This window comes from Grammomys surdaster, unplaced genomic scaffold, assembly GCF_004785775.1.
Source record: "Grammomys surdaster isolate TR1022 unplaced genomic scaffold, NIH_TR_1.0 146, whole genome shotgun sequence".
Classification (NCBI taxonomy): domain Eukaryota; kingdom Metazoa; phylum Chordata; class Mammalia; order Rodentia; family Muridae; genus Grammomys; species Grammomys surdaster.
In genome coordinates, this window is record NW_021604604.1 from 12,887,876 (window position 1) to 12,904,487 (window position 16,612).

The window sequence follows — 16,612 nt, forward strand, 5'->3', positions numbered from 1 at the left end:
TACATACTAAGCTCCTGTATGGCAATTGTCTTTTAAATACTTTTTAATTCTTGAAGTTACTTGTTTTCAGAAAGAGGGAACTGCGAATCAGATGGTGATTAGTAGTAATCTTTTATATTTAAAAGATTACTTTTAAGTAGGGGTTCTAGAGATAGTAGAAAAAACTGAATTAAAGTTATTTTCATTTCCTTTTAGGAAACTTTAAATATTGACCTTTAGAAAATCTGATTTCTTTCTTTGTTTCCAGAACAGGATATGTATTCCTCTGAGAAACCCTGGACAGCAGATTTTGGTTTAATACTGGATTGGAACAATACACAGAGACATTTGCAGTCATGAGTAAGTATTCTGCTTGGTTTAATTTCTGCTGCCTTGTTAATAAGTGTTTACTTATTAACAAAAGAAGAAACATGTTATTTTTTATCACATCCTGAAAGAATAATTGGGTTTTCCCTAGTGCTGTGCATGTGTCTCTTAAGGCAAAGAGAGACACATTTTGCGTGTGGTTTATCCTAAAGAGTTAGGTGTGATGAGGGAGCCTGGTGCTAGCTTATTAGCTGACTACTTCTATCATTTAAGGGCATCTGTTGGCTTTCTGTTTTCTACTGGGAAAAAATCTTAAAAGTTTGAAAGGGAATATTGTAGCTGACCATAATTAGGAGAAGTTTTATTGTATACAATTTCATCATTGGGCAACATGGATTATTATATTTATGTAAAACCACAGCAATCTCTCAGTGCTTTTAATAGAGCAAGAAGGCAAGGCGATCTTGGACTTAGCAGGTGTGATAACAAACTTCTCTTTCTGCCCATGAGAACTGGATTTTATTGTGGTAAGTGCTTTTAGAGTATGAAGAAAGACTTGGCGTTTACTCTACATGGGGTCCTAAATGGCTGTTGGAAATACAGACTTTTTGATTATGGAAACTCTGGGACAGTGTGAACATTTCCTCTTAGACTGTTAGCTTATACTATTTTGTATATTATTTATATTGGTTATATTTACCTTAATATGAATTAAGGTAGCTTTTCTCATGGTTCTTAGTGAAATGTTTGAGACCTTCTACTAAAGATAATTTCAGAAAGTTACCATTGATTTTTAAAGTATCTACTGTGTCTTTTTTTTTTTTTTTTTTGGCTGAGATACTTTGAGTAAACAAGATCAATTGCTAGAGGCATTCAGATCCAGATTTGGAGGAAGCTGTGTGCCGTTTCAGTTCCATTCATGAACTTTGTACAAGGTTATTTCATAGAAACCTCAACTTCAGTGGACTTTCACTGTTAGGAAGAAGCCACACTGCATGTCTCACATCTGAGGTTACTGTAAAAGTCAGCCTTTGTCTTCATCATTCCTGTTCCCCTGCCCTCGGCGGGCAAGCCTGCTGCGCCTGTCATGTGTTCAGTACTGTCAGGTCATGTGCTCCTTGAGGGCAAACACAATTTTTTGGCATTTAGGCATTAAATAAATGTTGAGATATGCGTGTCTTGGTCTGTGGTAGATCTTCTGTGTATTATTATGTTTTAGATGAAATTTGAGGTGTTGTTCTGTGAAGTCTGTAGAGGGTGGAGTGGAGATTGGTGGTAGATGGAGCAGTGTGAGAAAGGAGGTAGACTCCACACAGCAGAGGCTGAGGAGCAGAGAGCTGGGAGGGGCATGGTGAAAGAACTCGGGAGCAGAGGAGCCCCTGGGCCTTCACGGCACGGCTTATGGTGTTAAAGATTTCAGTTATGGACGTGACTTATGATTTCATTGTGGAGAAATTACTCAGAAAACCACATGCTTTTACTGTAAATTTAAAAAGTTGGTTACTCGGACAGTATTTGCTTTTGCTAACATCATGTGCTTAGATCTTGGTTCTTTAAAAGTTGTTTTTTTTTTTTTTTGAATCAGACTGGGCTACATTTTCTTTTCTTGACAGTTTGATGATATTACATAGAAAAAGAAGTCATCCTTGAACAGACTCCCATAATACAGGTAGCCCAAGGAGTGTTACAGCAGGTTTCTAGGGAGTCCTTAACAAAGGAAGTGGGAAACTTCACACACACACACACACACACACACACACACACACACACACACACAGAGAGAGAGAGAGAGAGAGAGAGATTTAGTTGAGGTTAAAAGGTACTGCATTAAAAATACTACAATTAAAAGGTATCAAGATGTTGATAGAGTTTCTAGGTAGACTTGGTGAGAACCATGGTTACTGATTATTACTGGTTGTTTTCTTTAGCATGTATGTAGGTATCAGAGGAAAGATTGGATAGTTAGATATGTGAATAGATTTACCTCCTATCAGGGTTCCCAGCTCTTTCCATGTCAGGAAACACATAGAAGAACATAGTAATTTTTGCACAGCACATGGAATAAATAGCTGTAGATTGGAGACACCCACCTTAACACTGCTGGCCTGGCGGGCTATCATGTGTTGTCAGGAAGGGGTGGTTCTCCCCACCTGTCCTGGCTGGCCTCAGACAGTAGTTGGGATGCACCAACTATCAGGACTTGAAACACATACTGTGTTACTCAGCTTTCATTCTTGCTGGCATGTATTTTAGGAAATTCTGAGCTGAATACTTGTGATGAAATTATGACAGTTGTGAATTTTGTTGTGGATTGTCAACTTGATTACAGCTAACAAAAAGGCTCTGATTTTAGCACTTAAACGGTTATTCTTTTTTTGTATTTGCATAGTTGTAGTTATTCAGTTTGTTTATTTTATCATATTAAAAAAAAAGATGAAATAAGAAAGCGGGTGTCTTGGGTTGTTAATAGATATTATAGCAAGGAAAGTTTTCCCGTACATGCCAGTAACAGTATTTACCGATTATTTTGATGCGTATGTTTAAAACAAAACAGCACAAAATAAAAGCAATTAAGTTATACTTAATTTTCCTTTTCAAAGCTTCATGTTGAAACCCTGTTTTCTCTATTTTTAAATTTTAGTTTCTACTGTATCTTACTTTCATCAAGAAAGTTTTACTTTGAAATTAATGCTGTTTTATAAGTTATTTGGATGTCAGTTCTATTCTCTTGACTAGGTCAATCAGGAGTACGTGTTGTATGTTGGTGGGTTTGATCCTGCCCTTTGGCCTAGGAGACTGGATGAGGTTTGTTTTTTTCTCTCCTCTCCTCTCCTGTCCTCTCGTGTCCTCTTGTGTCCTCTCCTGTCCTCTTCTCTTTTTTTCTTTCCTTTTCTTTTCTTTTCTAAGTTGGTTACTTTTGCATAGGAAATATCTCTCATTTAGCCAAGGAAAGAAATGGGGCTGAGATTTGGTATAGGGTTTGATGGTTTTCTGGTGGAGTGGGAACAGTCAGCTTTGATGTGTGTTCTAGCAGATTATGTTATAAATCCAGTAGATGGTTGAGTTCCCTCAGTGACAGCTTAGGGGTTCTGCTAGTCTCGGTCATGGAAGAATTGGTTGTAATGCATGCTCCCATAAACACTGGCTAACAGTTCTGTCTAGAACATTAGTCTACCTAGAAGTAGGAAAGCTGCATACTTCAGAAGTAGGCTGAAAGTTAAAAGAGAATCTCAGTTGACTTGTACTTTAAATGCTGATGTATCTGTCCTATCACTGAGCCCACATCTTCATGCTGCCACAGTGATTCTTAGTGTGAGAGTTGAGTTTGTTGTAGCAGTGTGGGGACTCTGTAGATGGCAGTTAACAAGGAGCTCTCCTGGGAATTTGTGGGCAGGGGAGAGTGTGCATCAGCCCCTGTTGAGAACCCTGTCTCCTGTCCAAACTGACAGCAGGAAACCAAGGTGGGGGCTCTGAGGAGTGACAGCCATTGCTGCTTCTTAGGGAGAGCATGGCTAGCTTCTTAGTTACCTGACTTCATCGTTAGATCCTGACTGCTCAATGTGGGATGTTTGGTTTTTAGCTCATTGTCTTCTTGTTAGAGGCAAGTGAGTAACTCTTAATATGATACTGTCGTGGACTAAATAGAGCCAAATGCAGTTTTATACAGTATATGCAGCTATGATCTTTTACTTTTTTAAATTTTAGGAGGTAGCTAGCTTAAGTTTTTGTTTCTACTTTTGATACTTTTACCAAACTTTAAAAAAAATTGTAAAAATAGTACCCCAAATTCCCATAGACTTCTGACTGAGATTTGCCAGCTGTTTATATTCCTTCTTCCCTCTGTCTGCCCCTCTCCTGTCCTCTTTTCTTCTCCCCTTATATACTTCTATATGAAAGACATTTATATATAATTAAAACATTTTGGTGGAACTCTGGTTTCCTTTGATTGAAAGTCACTTAGAGTTTTAGCATAAACCAATTATTAAAGTAGCAGTAGCTTTCCCAGCTTCTAAAATTACGTTTATTGGTTAAAATTGCAAACCATTTACACGTTATTTCTTCAAAGATAAATTATTTACCAGTTTTTGTAGACCTGCCATTAAGAAAAACAGGTTAGATATACACTGTATTGCAAAATATTTACAAATTTGATATATGAATCAACTTTAGTACATTTTTTTTGTAGTAACAGATTAGTGACTTCTTTCAAGACACTTAATTCCTTTCTATTGTTTCTTTACTGAGATTTTCATAATGCATATCATGTGTTTTGGTCAGACCGCTCTCCTCCCTTTCCCAGCTCTGCCCACCACGTCTCTCCTTCAGAGCCCACTCACTGCTGCCTGTGTGTGCACGGGTAGAGGACCATCTGCTGGGCCCCTCTTCTGTCCATGTTGGGAATTTGGCTGGCCTGATCTTGTGCTGGTCTTGTGCATGCAGTTGCAGCAGCCGTGAGTTCGTGTGTGCAGTGGTCCTTTGGAAGACAATTCATTCTTAAGAAGCTTACGTTCTGTTGAGAATACAGTTTCACAGTAGCAGTCCTCCTCAAGTTCCCAGAGCTCCAGAGGCTCAGGATGGAACACTTGCTACTGACTAGCCTTGTTGGGTAGAGGATGTGGCTTGCTGTCTTTAATTGCTGGCCCACTGCCACCTGCTTACCCAGCGGCCTCCACCTGTATTTATTTAGAAATGTGTGGCATGGACTGGATCATTTGGAAGCCTCGCAGCTTGGATGGTTATGATTACGCTGGTGAGATTTTTATTCAGTTATGTCTTATAAGAAGTGTGCCTGGATATACCTTGCTGTACTATGTAAGGAAACGTACACACATTGGTCTTGGGGACCTGTGTGTGTGGCTCTACACTTGTGGCCGAGACACTTTCAGAAGTCCCATTGTTTGGGATGCAGCTGCATGTTCTCTGGTCCTTTTTATTGGTGCTCTTGGCAGTCAGATTTCAGAGGCATGAATATTTCAAATTAATACTCTTATTTTATCTTTTATGATTTCATAAAAGTTTGATTTTTGTGTTTTTTTTCTGGAGTCTGAGTCAAAAGGATGTAACATTTAGAAAAATCTGCATCTTTTTTATTAACGTCTCTAAAACTGGATTTCTATCTGAAAATATTCTCATTTATCAAGAGACTGGACAGCATAGCTGAGAAAGAGGTGTTTGTTATGCTGGACAGCTGTGCTACCACTTGCTTTACTTCATATAAGTAGATATTCTTGTTAAAGAATGCACAGTCAGTATGCATGAAGACGGTCTCATTCCTTAGGACTGTGAAGTTGACTTCCTAGCCTCTGCCCATCTTCTCCAAACTGATATAAAATGGCGTTTTATGTTACTTTTTTTTTTTTCCTTTTTGGAGAGTGAAGGAAAGAGTAACTTTTCTGCACTGGAAGTTCTCTGTAGCCTGTATGTGAGCTAGAGGTTAGGGCGGGCCAGAGCCAGTGGGCGTCTTCTAGTTCTTATTCCACGGTTCCACTCCCACTTTAGGCTTTGAGCTACAAATTAGTGGGTTTTGTTTTTTTGAGTATATGTCATGTCAAGTCTGTCTGTCTGTCTGTTGTATGTATGTGCATGTCACATCAAGTGAAGGTCAGAGGACAACTTGTAGGAGTCAGTTTTGTAGGAGATTGAGCACAGAGCTTCAGGCTTGGGAGTAGCTTTACACACTGAGCCATATTGCTGGTCCAGGTTTGTTTGTATATTTGTTTTTAAATGGAAATGTGATGTTCTTGTATTATGACTGCTGCCTAGAAAATAGGAAGTCCCGGGAAAACAAAATCCTCTAATACAGTGGCTCTCAACCTGTGGGTCATGACCCCATTGCTGGCTGAACAGCCCTTTCTCAAGGATCACATATCAAATATCCTGCATACCTGATATTTACATTATGGTTCGCAACAGTAGCAAAGTTACAGTATGAATCCGCAATGAAAATAATGTTATGGTTGGGTCCCCACAACATGGGGGTCAGCATTAGGGAGGTTGAGGGACACTGCTGTAAGGGGTTGTCTTTCATTCATGAGTCCTCAGTTACACAGGTTATTTCCTTCTCACAGGAAGAAAGCATTTAGGAATTAAATGTTAAAAAAAACATAAAAGATTATGGCCAGATAGTTAATACTAAGATTTGTATCACGTTATGGGACACTTGGAGCCATGTTGTCTTTAAAAATAGTCGTGCTTCAGCTTACCTAAGAATGGAATGGAGCTGATGCTGTGTGTGTGGATGAAGTTTCTGTGTAGACCTACAGTAATGGAGCCTGTGCGTTATCCTTTGCGACAGCTATATGCTGTCTTTCTGAGATGTCTCTGGATTAGGTCTGGGCTAGGTCTCTAGAGGGATTTCTGTATCTCAGGGCACTGTGTCAGGAAGCAGAGGAAGGAACTGCTGGTGGTCTCTGGATTTCCTTCTCATTGAGTTCTTCAAAAGTAACATTTATCATTTCTTCTTTAACTGATTAAGCAGCATTCAGATTTCTTGCATAAGGAAATAATTTATTCTGCTTTACTAAGTGTCTATTTTGCATTTATTACAAAGATAAGAAAAATGTAGCAAAATCTTTCTAGAACATGAGGTGACCTTGTAAAGAGACAGTATTTGGCTTTTTACTAGATTCCTTTTAGCAGAATTGCTATTTTGAGTAAAGTTGACTACAATCTCAGTTGTATAAAACAGAGATTTATCTATAAATTGAGATTACATCATTAAAGATTAGCTTTTCTTATAACCTAGTGTCTATTTATCCCTTTGAATTTTCCTTAGCCGCAAATAGAATAAATAAGCATGAAGACTCTGAGTCTTAAGTAAGATTCTGAAAGTTATTTTAATAGAAAGTGTCAGGTACTTAGTTATGAATAGGTACAACTAGTAAAAGTTTAATGACTTATACAAGGTAGCGCAAAGCCTAGAAAATTCATTTGGGTATTATAAAAATAAGCAATTCAAGTGTCTAAAGGTGATGACATTGAGGCACATTATACTGCAGCAGTTTCCAAAAGTATTTTGAATCTTGATGTTTGAATTTTTAACATAAATTTTAAGGAAGAGAAATAACTTTAAGACTATTTTTATTTCAGTGTATCTCATGAGGCTCTGCATTGTATTGTTGCTGTGTTGATCTGCAGAATAGAGCTGAGAATAAGAAACAAACTTGGTCTTTTAGAGCACAGAACTAGGAGGGAAGATGGATATTACACTAAGAGTTTGGGATTGTTAATAAAAAGAAGGAAGACAGATATTACACTAGAAGTCTGGGATTGTTAATAGAAAGAAGGAAGCAAGCATCTGTGGGAGCAAGGGCCTGTGGTCCAGGAGGCCAGCAGGGCCATGTGGGGACTTACTCAGCTGCAGACGTCATGAAAACAGGAAGAGAGAGAGAACAGTGAGAAGAACTGCTGTCTAGAGACTGTATGTGTAAGATTAGGAGATATCGGAAGTTTGGTTCTGCAGAAGTAGGTGCGTTAGAAGAGAAGGTTTACAAATTCCCTGTGAGGAGATGCCCCACCTTGTATCTCACTTTGCTTTTGTTTTTTGTTTTTTTTGTTCTTAGTCTTGCTTCATAACTGAGCAGCCTGCAACTTACTGTGAGGTCAGCCTAACATCTAAGCTGTTGAGATCTTCCTGCCTCCGCCTTCTGCCAGCTTGGATCGGTGTGGACCACCGTGCTCAGTCCACTCAAACTTCTTACTTTTAGTTTTATATTTAAGATGTAGTGTAGTGTGTGTGTGTGTGTGTGTGTGTGTGTGTGTGTGTGTGAACGAGTGTGTGCTCATGTGTATGGCTCTGTATAGAAACCTCGAGGGTGTTATGTCCTCTGGAACCCCCCTGGAATTGGAGTTATACACAGTGTGAGCTTCCCAGTGTAGATATTGGAAACTAAACTCTGGTCCTCTGAAGAACAGCGTCTTAGTTACCATGACCACTCTTATAAAGGAAAACATTTAACTGGGGCTAGCTTACATTGTTATTATAGCAGGGGTCATGGTGGCACACAGGCAGGCATCCTAGAGAATAAACTGTTCTACATCTGAATCCAGCAGGAAGGGAGAGATTCTGAGTTTGGAATGGGCTCCAGTGACTCACCTCCTCCAACGAGACTACTACTTCCCAATCCTTTCAAATAGTGCCACTACCTGGAAGGTCAAGCTTTTGAGCCTGTGGCCACCTGACTGAGAAAGTAGCAAGTGTCCTTACCTCTGAACACCTCTCCAGCCCCCGCTCTTCATTAAAAAAAATTCTCATCAAAAGTAATCTATTTTATTTTCTTCAACTTAATTCTGCACCATGTGAAATACTATGATATTAGTACTAAAGTAAATATTCTTTGAGAGGGGGAAATGTCGTTTGTGACCCCACTGTGTTAAAGAAGCCACTCCTGATTTGCAAATGATCAGATATTGTTGAAAGTAGTGTATATTTTTATATAACTTCATTCATAGCACATCTGGGATTTAAAGTTATAACTCTATAATTTTTTTCTGTAATTAACTGTGTAATTATTAATAATCTTTAAAGGTATTGATGAGTCCTGGCTTATTTAAGCATTTTCCTGTTTTCTGGTCAATTACAGGGGCTCAGATAAAACCTTTTTTATAGAAGGACTCTGATGAACTTGCCTGTACCCTTTCTGCTAAAGTTAATTCATTAGGCTAGACTGTACCAAAAGTTTTCAGCACATTGTTTTTTGCCTTCTGAAAAAAATCTTCTGAAGTGATTATTAAGAAATCATGGATTTTAAACCTTGGGTATTACCCTTTGCACTTTTAAGATTGATTGTGGAATGTGTTCTGTGTATTTGCAGAGATTTCATGTTATGTTTTGAACATGGCCATTTTTCTGTGGTCAGAGGAGAGGTAATGTACACGATATAGAAAAGGGAGAGTTGATTGGTTGAGGCTTCCGGAAGGAAGGAAGACTGCAGAACGTATCAGGCTCTGCCTAGTGTGGTATCTGTCCAGGACACCGTGGGTTATCTCCATTCTCTGTCTTATTAATGTGCTAGGGAGATTACAGGTTTCATATTAGGGGATGACAGAGATGTCTGAGTTACCGTATGTATACATACACTTTCATGGTGTTTATGGAAGCAGTGGTTACATTAACATGCTTTATGTATGTATATGAACTTTTGATCTAATCTGTGATGTTATATTATTTATTCTAGGGCTATAAACACAAACCTAAATGCTTTTTGAAAGAAATATATTTTTGTGGTAATCAACCAAAAAAACAAAAACAAAAACAAAAACAAAAACAAAAAAACCTCAAGCAGCAGCGGCAACAAGAAGAAAACAGTGATGCTTATTTGATGGACTCTACAGTAGGTTCACTGTAGGCCCAGTGTTCGTTTTCAAGTGAATTAAAACACTACTTGAACATGCAGTGTTACAGATTTTAGGTGCAGAAAATGATGTAGTCCACAAGTTTTATTTTTTTATAATTACCATGTTGTATTTCATATGCCAAGTTTATAGAGATTGATTTTTGAAATCCTAGGGCAGAATGACATGTTTTTCCTCTAAAGATTTGATGGAATGATAAAGAAGCAAAGTCTGCAAACTAATTTACTGACCCAACATAAGTTATTACTTAGAGATGGGTTTATAATTTGATTTTCAGTAGTCTTTTCCCATTTGTGGTCCATTCATCTTCTTGAATATTTACAGATTGTTTTTGTCACAAGAAATGTGGCCTCATGCATTTTTTTTCCTTGGGAGGAAAATGACACTAGCTTAATTCTAAAGAGCTTTTCCAGGAAAGTAAAAATGGTATCTTGAAAATGGGTTAAAGAAACAGCCATTTGAACTGTCGCCAAGAATAACGGGTGCTGGGTCGTTGTTCCGAAGATGTGGAGAGTTCTGTGCGGCGCACAGGCCAGGGCCCTGGGCCGCAGTTACTGCACGAAGATGATGGGATGATGATGTGTGTGGACGGAGTGTGTGCAACACAAGCACGCTTGTGCAGACGGAGCCTGTGTAACAGGAGCACGTTTGTGTGGACGGAGTGTGTGCAACACGAGCACGTTTGTGCAGACGGAGCCTGTGTAACAGGAGCACGTTTGTGTGGACGGAGTGTGTGCAACACGAGCACGTTTGTGCGGACGGAGCCTGTGTAACAGGAGCACGTTTGTGTGGACGGAGCGTGTGCAACACGAGCACGTTTGTGCAGACGGAGCCTGTGTAACAGGAGCACGTTTGTGTGGACGGAGTGTGTGCAACACGAGCATGTTTGTGCAGACGGAGCCTGTGTAACAGGAGCACGTTTGTGTGGACAGAGCGTGTGCAACACTAGCACGTTTGTGCTGATGGAGTGTGTGCAACACGAGCACGTTTAAATCAATAGCATCAAGTACCTGGATAGGTCAGAGAGTTGTTAGATAATGCTTATTTCTGTATGGCACACATGGGAGGTTGTTTCTTGACTTTGGCTCCTTTTTTATTCTTATTTTTCTGCACTGGAACTTAGTGTTATTTTTATAATAAGAAAAATCTCTGAAAGATACGTAGTGTCAAAAGGAAGAGTAGAAAGACCTATGATGTTAGTTTATAATTCCTTAAGAATCTGTGCTGTTGGTTTGAATTATTGACAGCATTGTTTGCTGTGCAAACGGAACTGTTGTTCTCTTTAGTAGTATACTGATTTTTTGGACTTTTTCATACTTAAGGTCAAACAAGATGCCCAGTGAAAATTTATGATTCTGTTTTAATAAATGAATGAGAGGAATAATTAATGAGGGACTAGATCTAGTGTTGTTTTGTTTGTTTTGTTTTTCTTCTGATGAGTGAGAAGTGTTAGGAAAAGATTTCTTTCCATTGTCTAGCTGTTTTTTCTATCATTCACTGTTAATATTGATCCTTTACCTGATATCGACCCTTTACCTGAAATGTCTTTGCCCGGTAGTTCCATCTGAACAAAGTGGATGGATGGTGTCAGGCTGTGTGACTGGGCCCAGGAGATGGTGCTCTTGTTTCCAGTCATTGTATCTCTCTCTTCCTGTTGTCTCCTACCTGGGATTTGGATATGATGATGAGAAGAAGGAAGTCGACACTTTGGGGGTTACCTGAATGTTCCTGGTTTGGGGGATGATAATACAAGTGCTAATGTAAGAAGCAGGTCGGAACTCGTGGGGAACAGGGAATTGTCTCTCTGTTGCAGAATCCAGCGGCTCACAACTTCTACAGGTGGCCTATTGCAAGACAGCTATAATAAGTTTTCTGTCTTCTAAGCTCCGGTAGGTTTTTAACATATAGAGACAAGTATTGTAATTGTTCCTACCACCTCTTTCCTCCCCTCAGCTCCTATCATGTCTCCCCAGTTGGCGCTTCCCTTATGTGCATGGGTGTGAGATCATCCATGGAAATGTGATTTTTGGCCACATCTTCAAAAATGAATGCTCTCTCTAGGGCCCACAGCAGCTACCAACTGCCATTAGCTTTTCCATAAGGCATGATGGTCAGAGACCATCTACCCATCTCACTAGGATTTTGGTAGGCTTGATGCTGTACAGGCTTGTACAGATAAACCATAGCTGCTGGGAGCTCATGAGTGTGATAGCCATGTCAGGCTGGGAAGACAGTACTTTATAGTACTCCTCCCTGGCCTCCCTCTTTTAGATTCTTTGAGCTTCCTCTTCTGTGAAGGTCCCTGGGCCGTGGTGGGGGAGCGCATCAGGGCTGAGCACTCACTCTCTTCTCAGCACTTTACCAGCTCTGTGTCTCTCCACTGACAGCTGCCAACTACAGAAAGAAGCTCCTCTGACCAAAGTTCAACGGAGCCTACGTCCAGGGATAGAAACAAGTATTTAGGAGGCAATTTGACAGCTTGACCACTTAGCAAAATAACAACAGCAAGTTTTATCCAGGGTCTGTGGCCTCTCAGCCATGAGCTTTTGACCAGGGTTACAGTACCAGGGATGAAGTTCATTGTTGTGGAGCAGGCCTCAAGCCCTAAATAAATACATAGGTAAACAGATACATCAGTCAATCAGTCAGTCATGCAGTTAGATGCTCTGGGACTGTGGTGCCCCCGATGTGATGCAGCAGTGGACACATCTTCCCCAGGACGTGAGGGTTGAGCATGCAGAGCCTAGTGCTGGGTAGCACTGCAGGTATAGTTCTTAATAAGATGATGAACTTTGTAAACACAACGTGTTTCCTTCTTATAGAAAAATAATAGTGAAATAATAGATTATATTTCCTGCAAAAATAGAGCAAGAAGAAGAATGTAAACATCTCTTTGCAGTGCTGCTTTTACAGCAGTGGTTCTCAGCCTTTCTAATGCGGTGACCCTTTAATACAGTCCTCATTGTCTTAGTGTAGGTTCTATTGCTGTGAAGAGACACTATGACCACAGCAGATCTTATAAAGGAAAGCAGTTAATTGGGGCCGGCTTACCATTCAGGGGTTTAGTCCATTGTCATCATGGTGGGAAGCATGGTGGCATGCAGGCAGACATGGTACTCGAGAGGTAGCTGAGGATTCTACATCTGAATCTGCAGGCAGCAGGAAGAGACTGAGCCACTAGGCCTGTCTTAAGCTTCTGAAACCTTAAAGCCTTCCTCCCACTTCCTCCAACAAAACCATACCTACTCCATCTCTGAATAGTGCTAGTCCCTAAGAGCCTCCAGGGGCCATTTTCCTTCAGCCACTACACTTACGTTCTGGTGACTCCCAGCCATAAAATTATTTTTGTTGTTACTTCATAACTGTGATTTTGCTAGGTTAAGAATCATAGTGTAAACATCTGGGTTTCCTAGTGGTCTTGGGCAACTTCTATAAAAGAGCCCTTTGAGGGTTGAGACCAACAGGTTGAGAAACACTTATTTAGAGGGAAAATTAGTGGTACTGTTTTGATTTTTTTTTTTTGCCCACTCCATGTGTGTTTGTGCCTGTGTGTGTGTGTGTGTGTGTTGGAATCCTTGTATATTTATTGTACCTTCTATGCTTATCCTTGTATAGTTAGCATTTCCCATGACATTTTTCTAGAACAGAGGCCCTTAGTCTTTATTTACCAAATGTTAGGATCATATGAAGAGAGTTTTTCAAATGCTCTTGGTAGTGTGTTGTGGTGACGATTTTCATTTCAAATCAAAACTAAGCCAGTGGAGTGAGATAATGCAATTGACATTTATGGAAAAATTAGTTCTGTATTCTTTTTATCAAACATGTTTATTGAGAGGATAATGTGCCATATATCCCTTCAGTGCTGTGGAAGGAAGAATATTGGAAGTGAGCAAACTTTTCAGAGCTGGGCATGCGACTCAGGGGTAAAGTATCTGCTTAATAATTTCTTGGCCTTGGGTTTGATCTCCAAGAGGGAGAAAGGGAAAGTTGGTTACTGTTCACCTTTTCCAGAAGAAAGATGCTATGTATTTAATGCCCATTTCCTGTTGAAAACTGCCCTAAGAAATGAAGTGATGGGTAGAAGGAGTGGAGATGGACTTGTTTGTTTCTATCCAGTCTTTGAAGGGATTTACTTAAAAGGCCATATTTAGTTTGAGGTGCTTTGACCTTTCTGAATGGTTTAGCCACCAACTCACGCCCACTTCCTACTGACCATCTAGCTGGGGACCTGACCTAGGGCCTTGTGCTTGGAGCAGCTTACCCCTGAGATCTATCTGCAACCCTAGGACTTTAATGCACCAATCCAAATGAGTACAGTAAAGCTAGCAAGCAGTTGAAGTGGTTGCCTTGTGCTTTCTTTTCTTTACAACTGTTTCCTGCCTCCATAGGTTTGTAGTGCTGTTTTCTCAGAGTTCACACCAGATGGTGGCTGTGTTGGGAGTGGATGTATATGTAGATGCTGAGGCTCTTTCTCAGAAGAGCGGAAGGCTTTGCTCTGAATCCCAAAGCTATACAGTTTTACAGGGGAGCCATAGTGGCAGAGAAAGCAGATTTTATCTATCTATCTATCTATCTATCTATCTATCTATCTATCTATCTATCTATCTATCTATCTAACCTTGTTGATTCATTGTGCACCTCAGTTGGACAATGGGAAAGCAAGTAAGTCATCAACTGTCTTATCTGAAGGCAAAGGAACTGCCCGATTCTCGCTGGGATCCATTATTTTAGGATGTTAAAAATATCAACATGATACATAGGAAGGAGAGAGAACCATGTAAGTTGGTGATGCAGCAAGAGGGAACGGATCGCTGATGTGGAGTGACGAATAGATACAGCATTTAGCAGTGTTAACCCGGATGCTTCGCTGCCTTCTCCTTAGTTACTGGAGGTTCCCTTTGAGAGGGCCTGTGTGATAAACAGAGTGTGAAGCACAGGTATTAAATATTCATTGAGTGTTGCTGCAGTTGACGCCATTCCATGGCAGAAGCAATGATTTTGCTTGTTTGAATTCTCTGGTCCATGTCTCTGTGGTCGAGACCAGTGAATTTGTAGACTCCTTGGGGGAGTTTCTGTGTTTATGTGAACTTAGACTTTTATTCATGTAGTGAGAATTCAGAGTGTTAGGAGGAGGGGAGGGGAAGGGAAGAAGAGAGAGAGAGGAGGAGGGGAGAGGAATTATAGGATATTTTTGAGGCTCTGTCTTTTATGCAAATCTGGGAGGTTGGAGTTAACTAGATTTTTATTTTTATCTACATTTTATGATTCAAATGTAAGGTTTTTGAGAAATTGGAAGAAAGTATTAAAGCTTTGATGGTACAAGGTATTTTGGTTTTACTTAAAAATTTGCACATAGCATCTGTGATATGGTTTGAGATTTCATAACATAGACTTGGCTTTTCTTGTCGTGGCTTTTGCGAGAGAGTGTTTTTTTGCTGTGCTTAGTGATTTACAGATTACTCAGTTTGGTGTGTAAGTGGTGTGTGCTTTGCACAGTAACACAGTTTGGACTTGGAGGATGGCGTTCTCACATATGCTGAAATGCTCAGGAAGACGGAGCGGGTGGCTCTTGCGTTATTTTTTTTCTGTTAACTGCTCCTGAGCTTCACCGCAGCTAGGCAGAGCTTTCTTTGCTCTGAAGTTGAACTGTGCTCGTGCTTGAGCGTTCAGACAGCAGAAATGCGGTAAGCTCCTGATGATGAAACCTGTTGGATCTCTACTGGAAGCAGCTGGAGTCTTTGGCTTGTTAACTAGCAATGATTCAAGTCTTGCAGCTTGTAAAGGAGCTGGTGACACCGTCAAGACAGAAGGCAGTCACAGCAAAGGAAGGTAGGAGCGTCCATCCGCAGAGTGAACAGCCGGAGCACTGCACTCTAAGGCACTTAAAGGCTTTGATAAGGATCGAGCTGAAGAACAGCTATAAATATTCCGATTTCATGTGTGATTTTACCTTCCTGCATTATTACAGAGTCTGAAAAGGACCAGGTAGTATGGTATGGCATGATTGTTAGCATGTTTAGTATCTCATTCTAAGAAGCACAAAATTAGAAGCATATTATTTTATTCCCAAGAGGAAGTTATTACACTCTGCTATGACAGTGTTTTCACGTCGCAGAGATCCTCTTCTTGCACTAGGGATTTTGGTGGTGGTCAAATCATTACTGTAATCCTCTTAATCTTAAAATATAATCACAGCAGAATTAGAAGGGACAAGCTAGATGTCTGCTTGTAATAGAGCAGAAGCAGGTGGTTCTTATTTCAGTGAATAGCTGATAAAATAATAGGAATAAATTAAGAACTTGACCAATGCATGGTGAGTTTGTCTTCCTTAGTGAACAGTCACCTTTTTCTGTTTAAGATTATATGCTTCATCACTGATTATATGTAAATGAGTCATGTACTTAGAACATATGCCTGAGGTATATTGGAATATATATATAGTAAACTACTTTAAATTGCATGCCTGACTTACCTGTCTTAAAATGAGCGAATCATCTATGCTTATAAGTATATGCCTATTTTTGCTTTTTGAATGTTTGGAGTAGTAAACCTCTAAAGTGATAACCAGGGATGGGCTTTCAGCATCTGCAAGTCATCAGTGATGACAGGCCTTTCATTCATTTAATCTGTGGGTAACATGTATGTGCTAGCAGGTGGGTAATGTGTATGTTCTAGTCAACTCACATGAGTCTGTGCTCTGTATTAGAGCATTCTATTTTTATAGAGTTGGCTAATGAAAGTATACCTCAGATGATGCTAAATGCAGACTTTAAAAACATTTTAACATGGCATATTTAGAATTTGAAAATAAACAATATGAGATTCCAACTATTCCAAGTGAACGGATTTGAAACAACGCTGTAAAGTGATACTGTGATATGCAGTCCTATCATATACAAAACAGTAGAACTAAAAAACAACATAACCCATGGAAATTGTCGTATTGCTTTTC

The 16,612-nt window shown here is 39.8% G+C and overlaps 1 protein-coding gene across 2 annotated transcripts in view; it reads left to right on the top strand.

Moving 5' to 3' along the window:
- Positions 1–16,612, top strand: part of Usp6nl (USP6 N-terminal like) — a 125,226-nt gene that overhangs the window by 12,856 nt on the left and 95,758 nt on the right. For both annotated transcript variants that reach the window (XM_028764881.1, XM_028764882.1), the window contains exon 2: positions 248–339. In XM_028764881.1, the coding sequence (XP_028620714.1) occupies positions 336–339 (4 nt within the window). In that variant the 5' untranslated portion in view covers positions 248–335. The remainder of the gene's footprint in view (positions 1–247; positions 340–16,612) is intronic.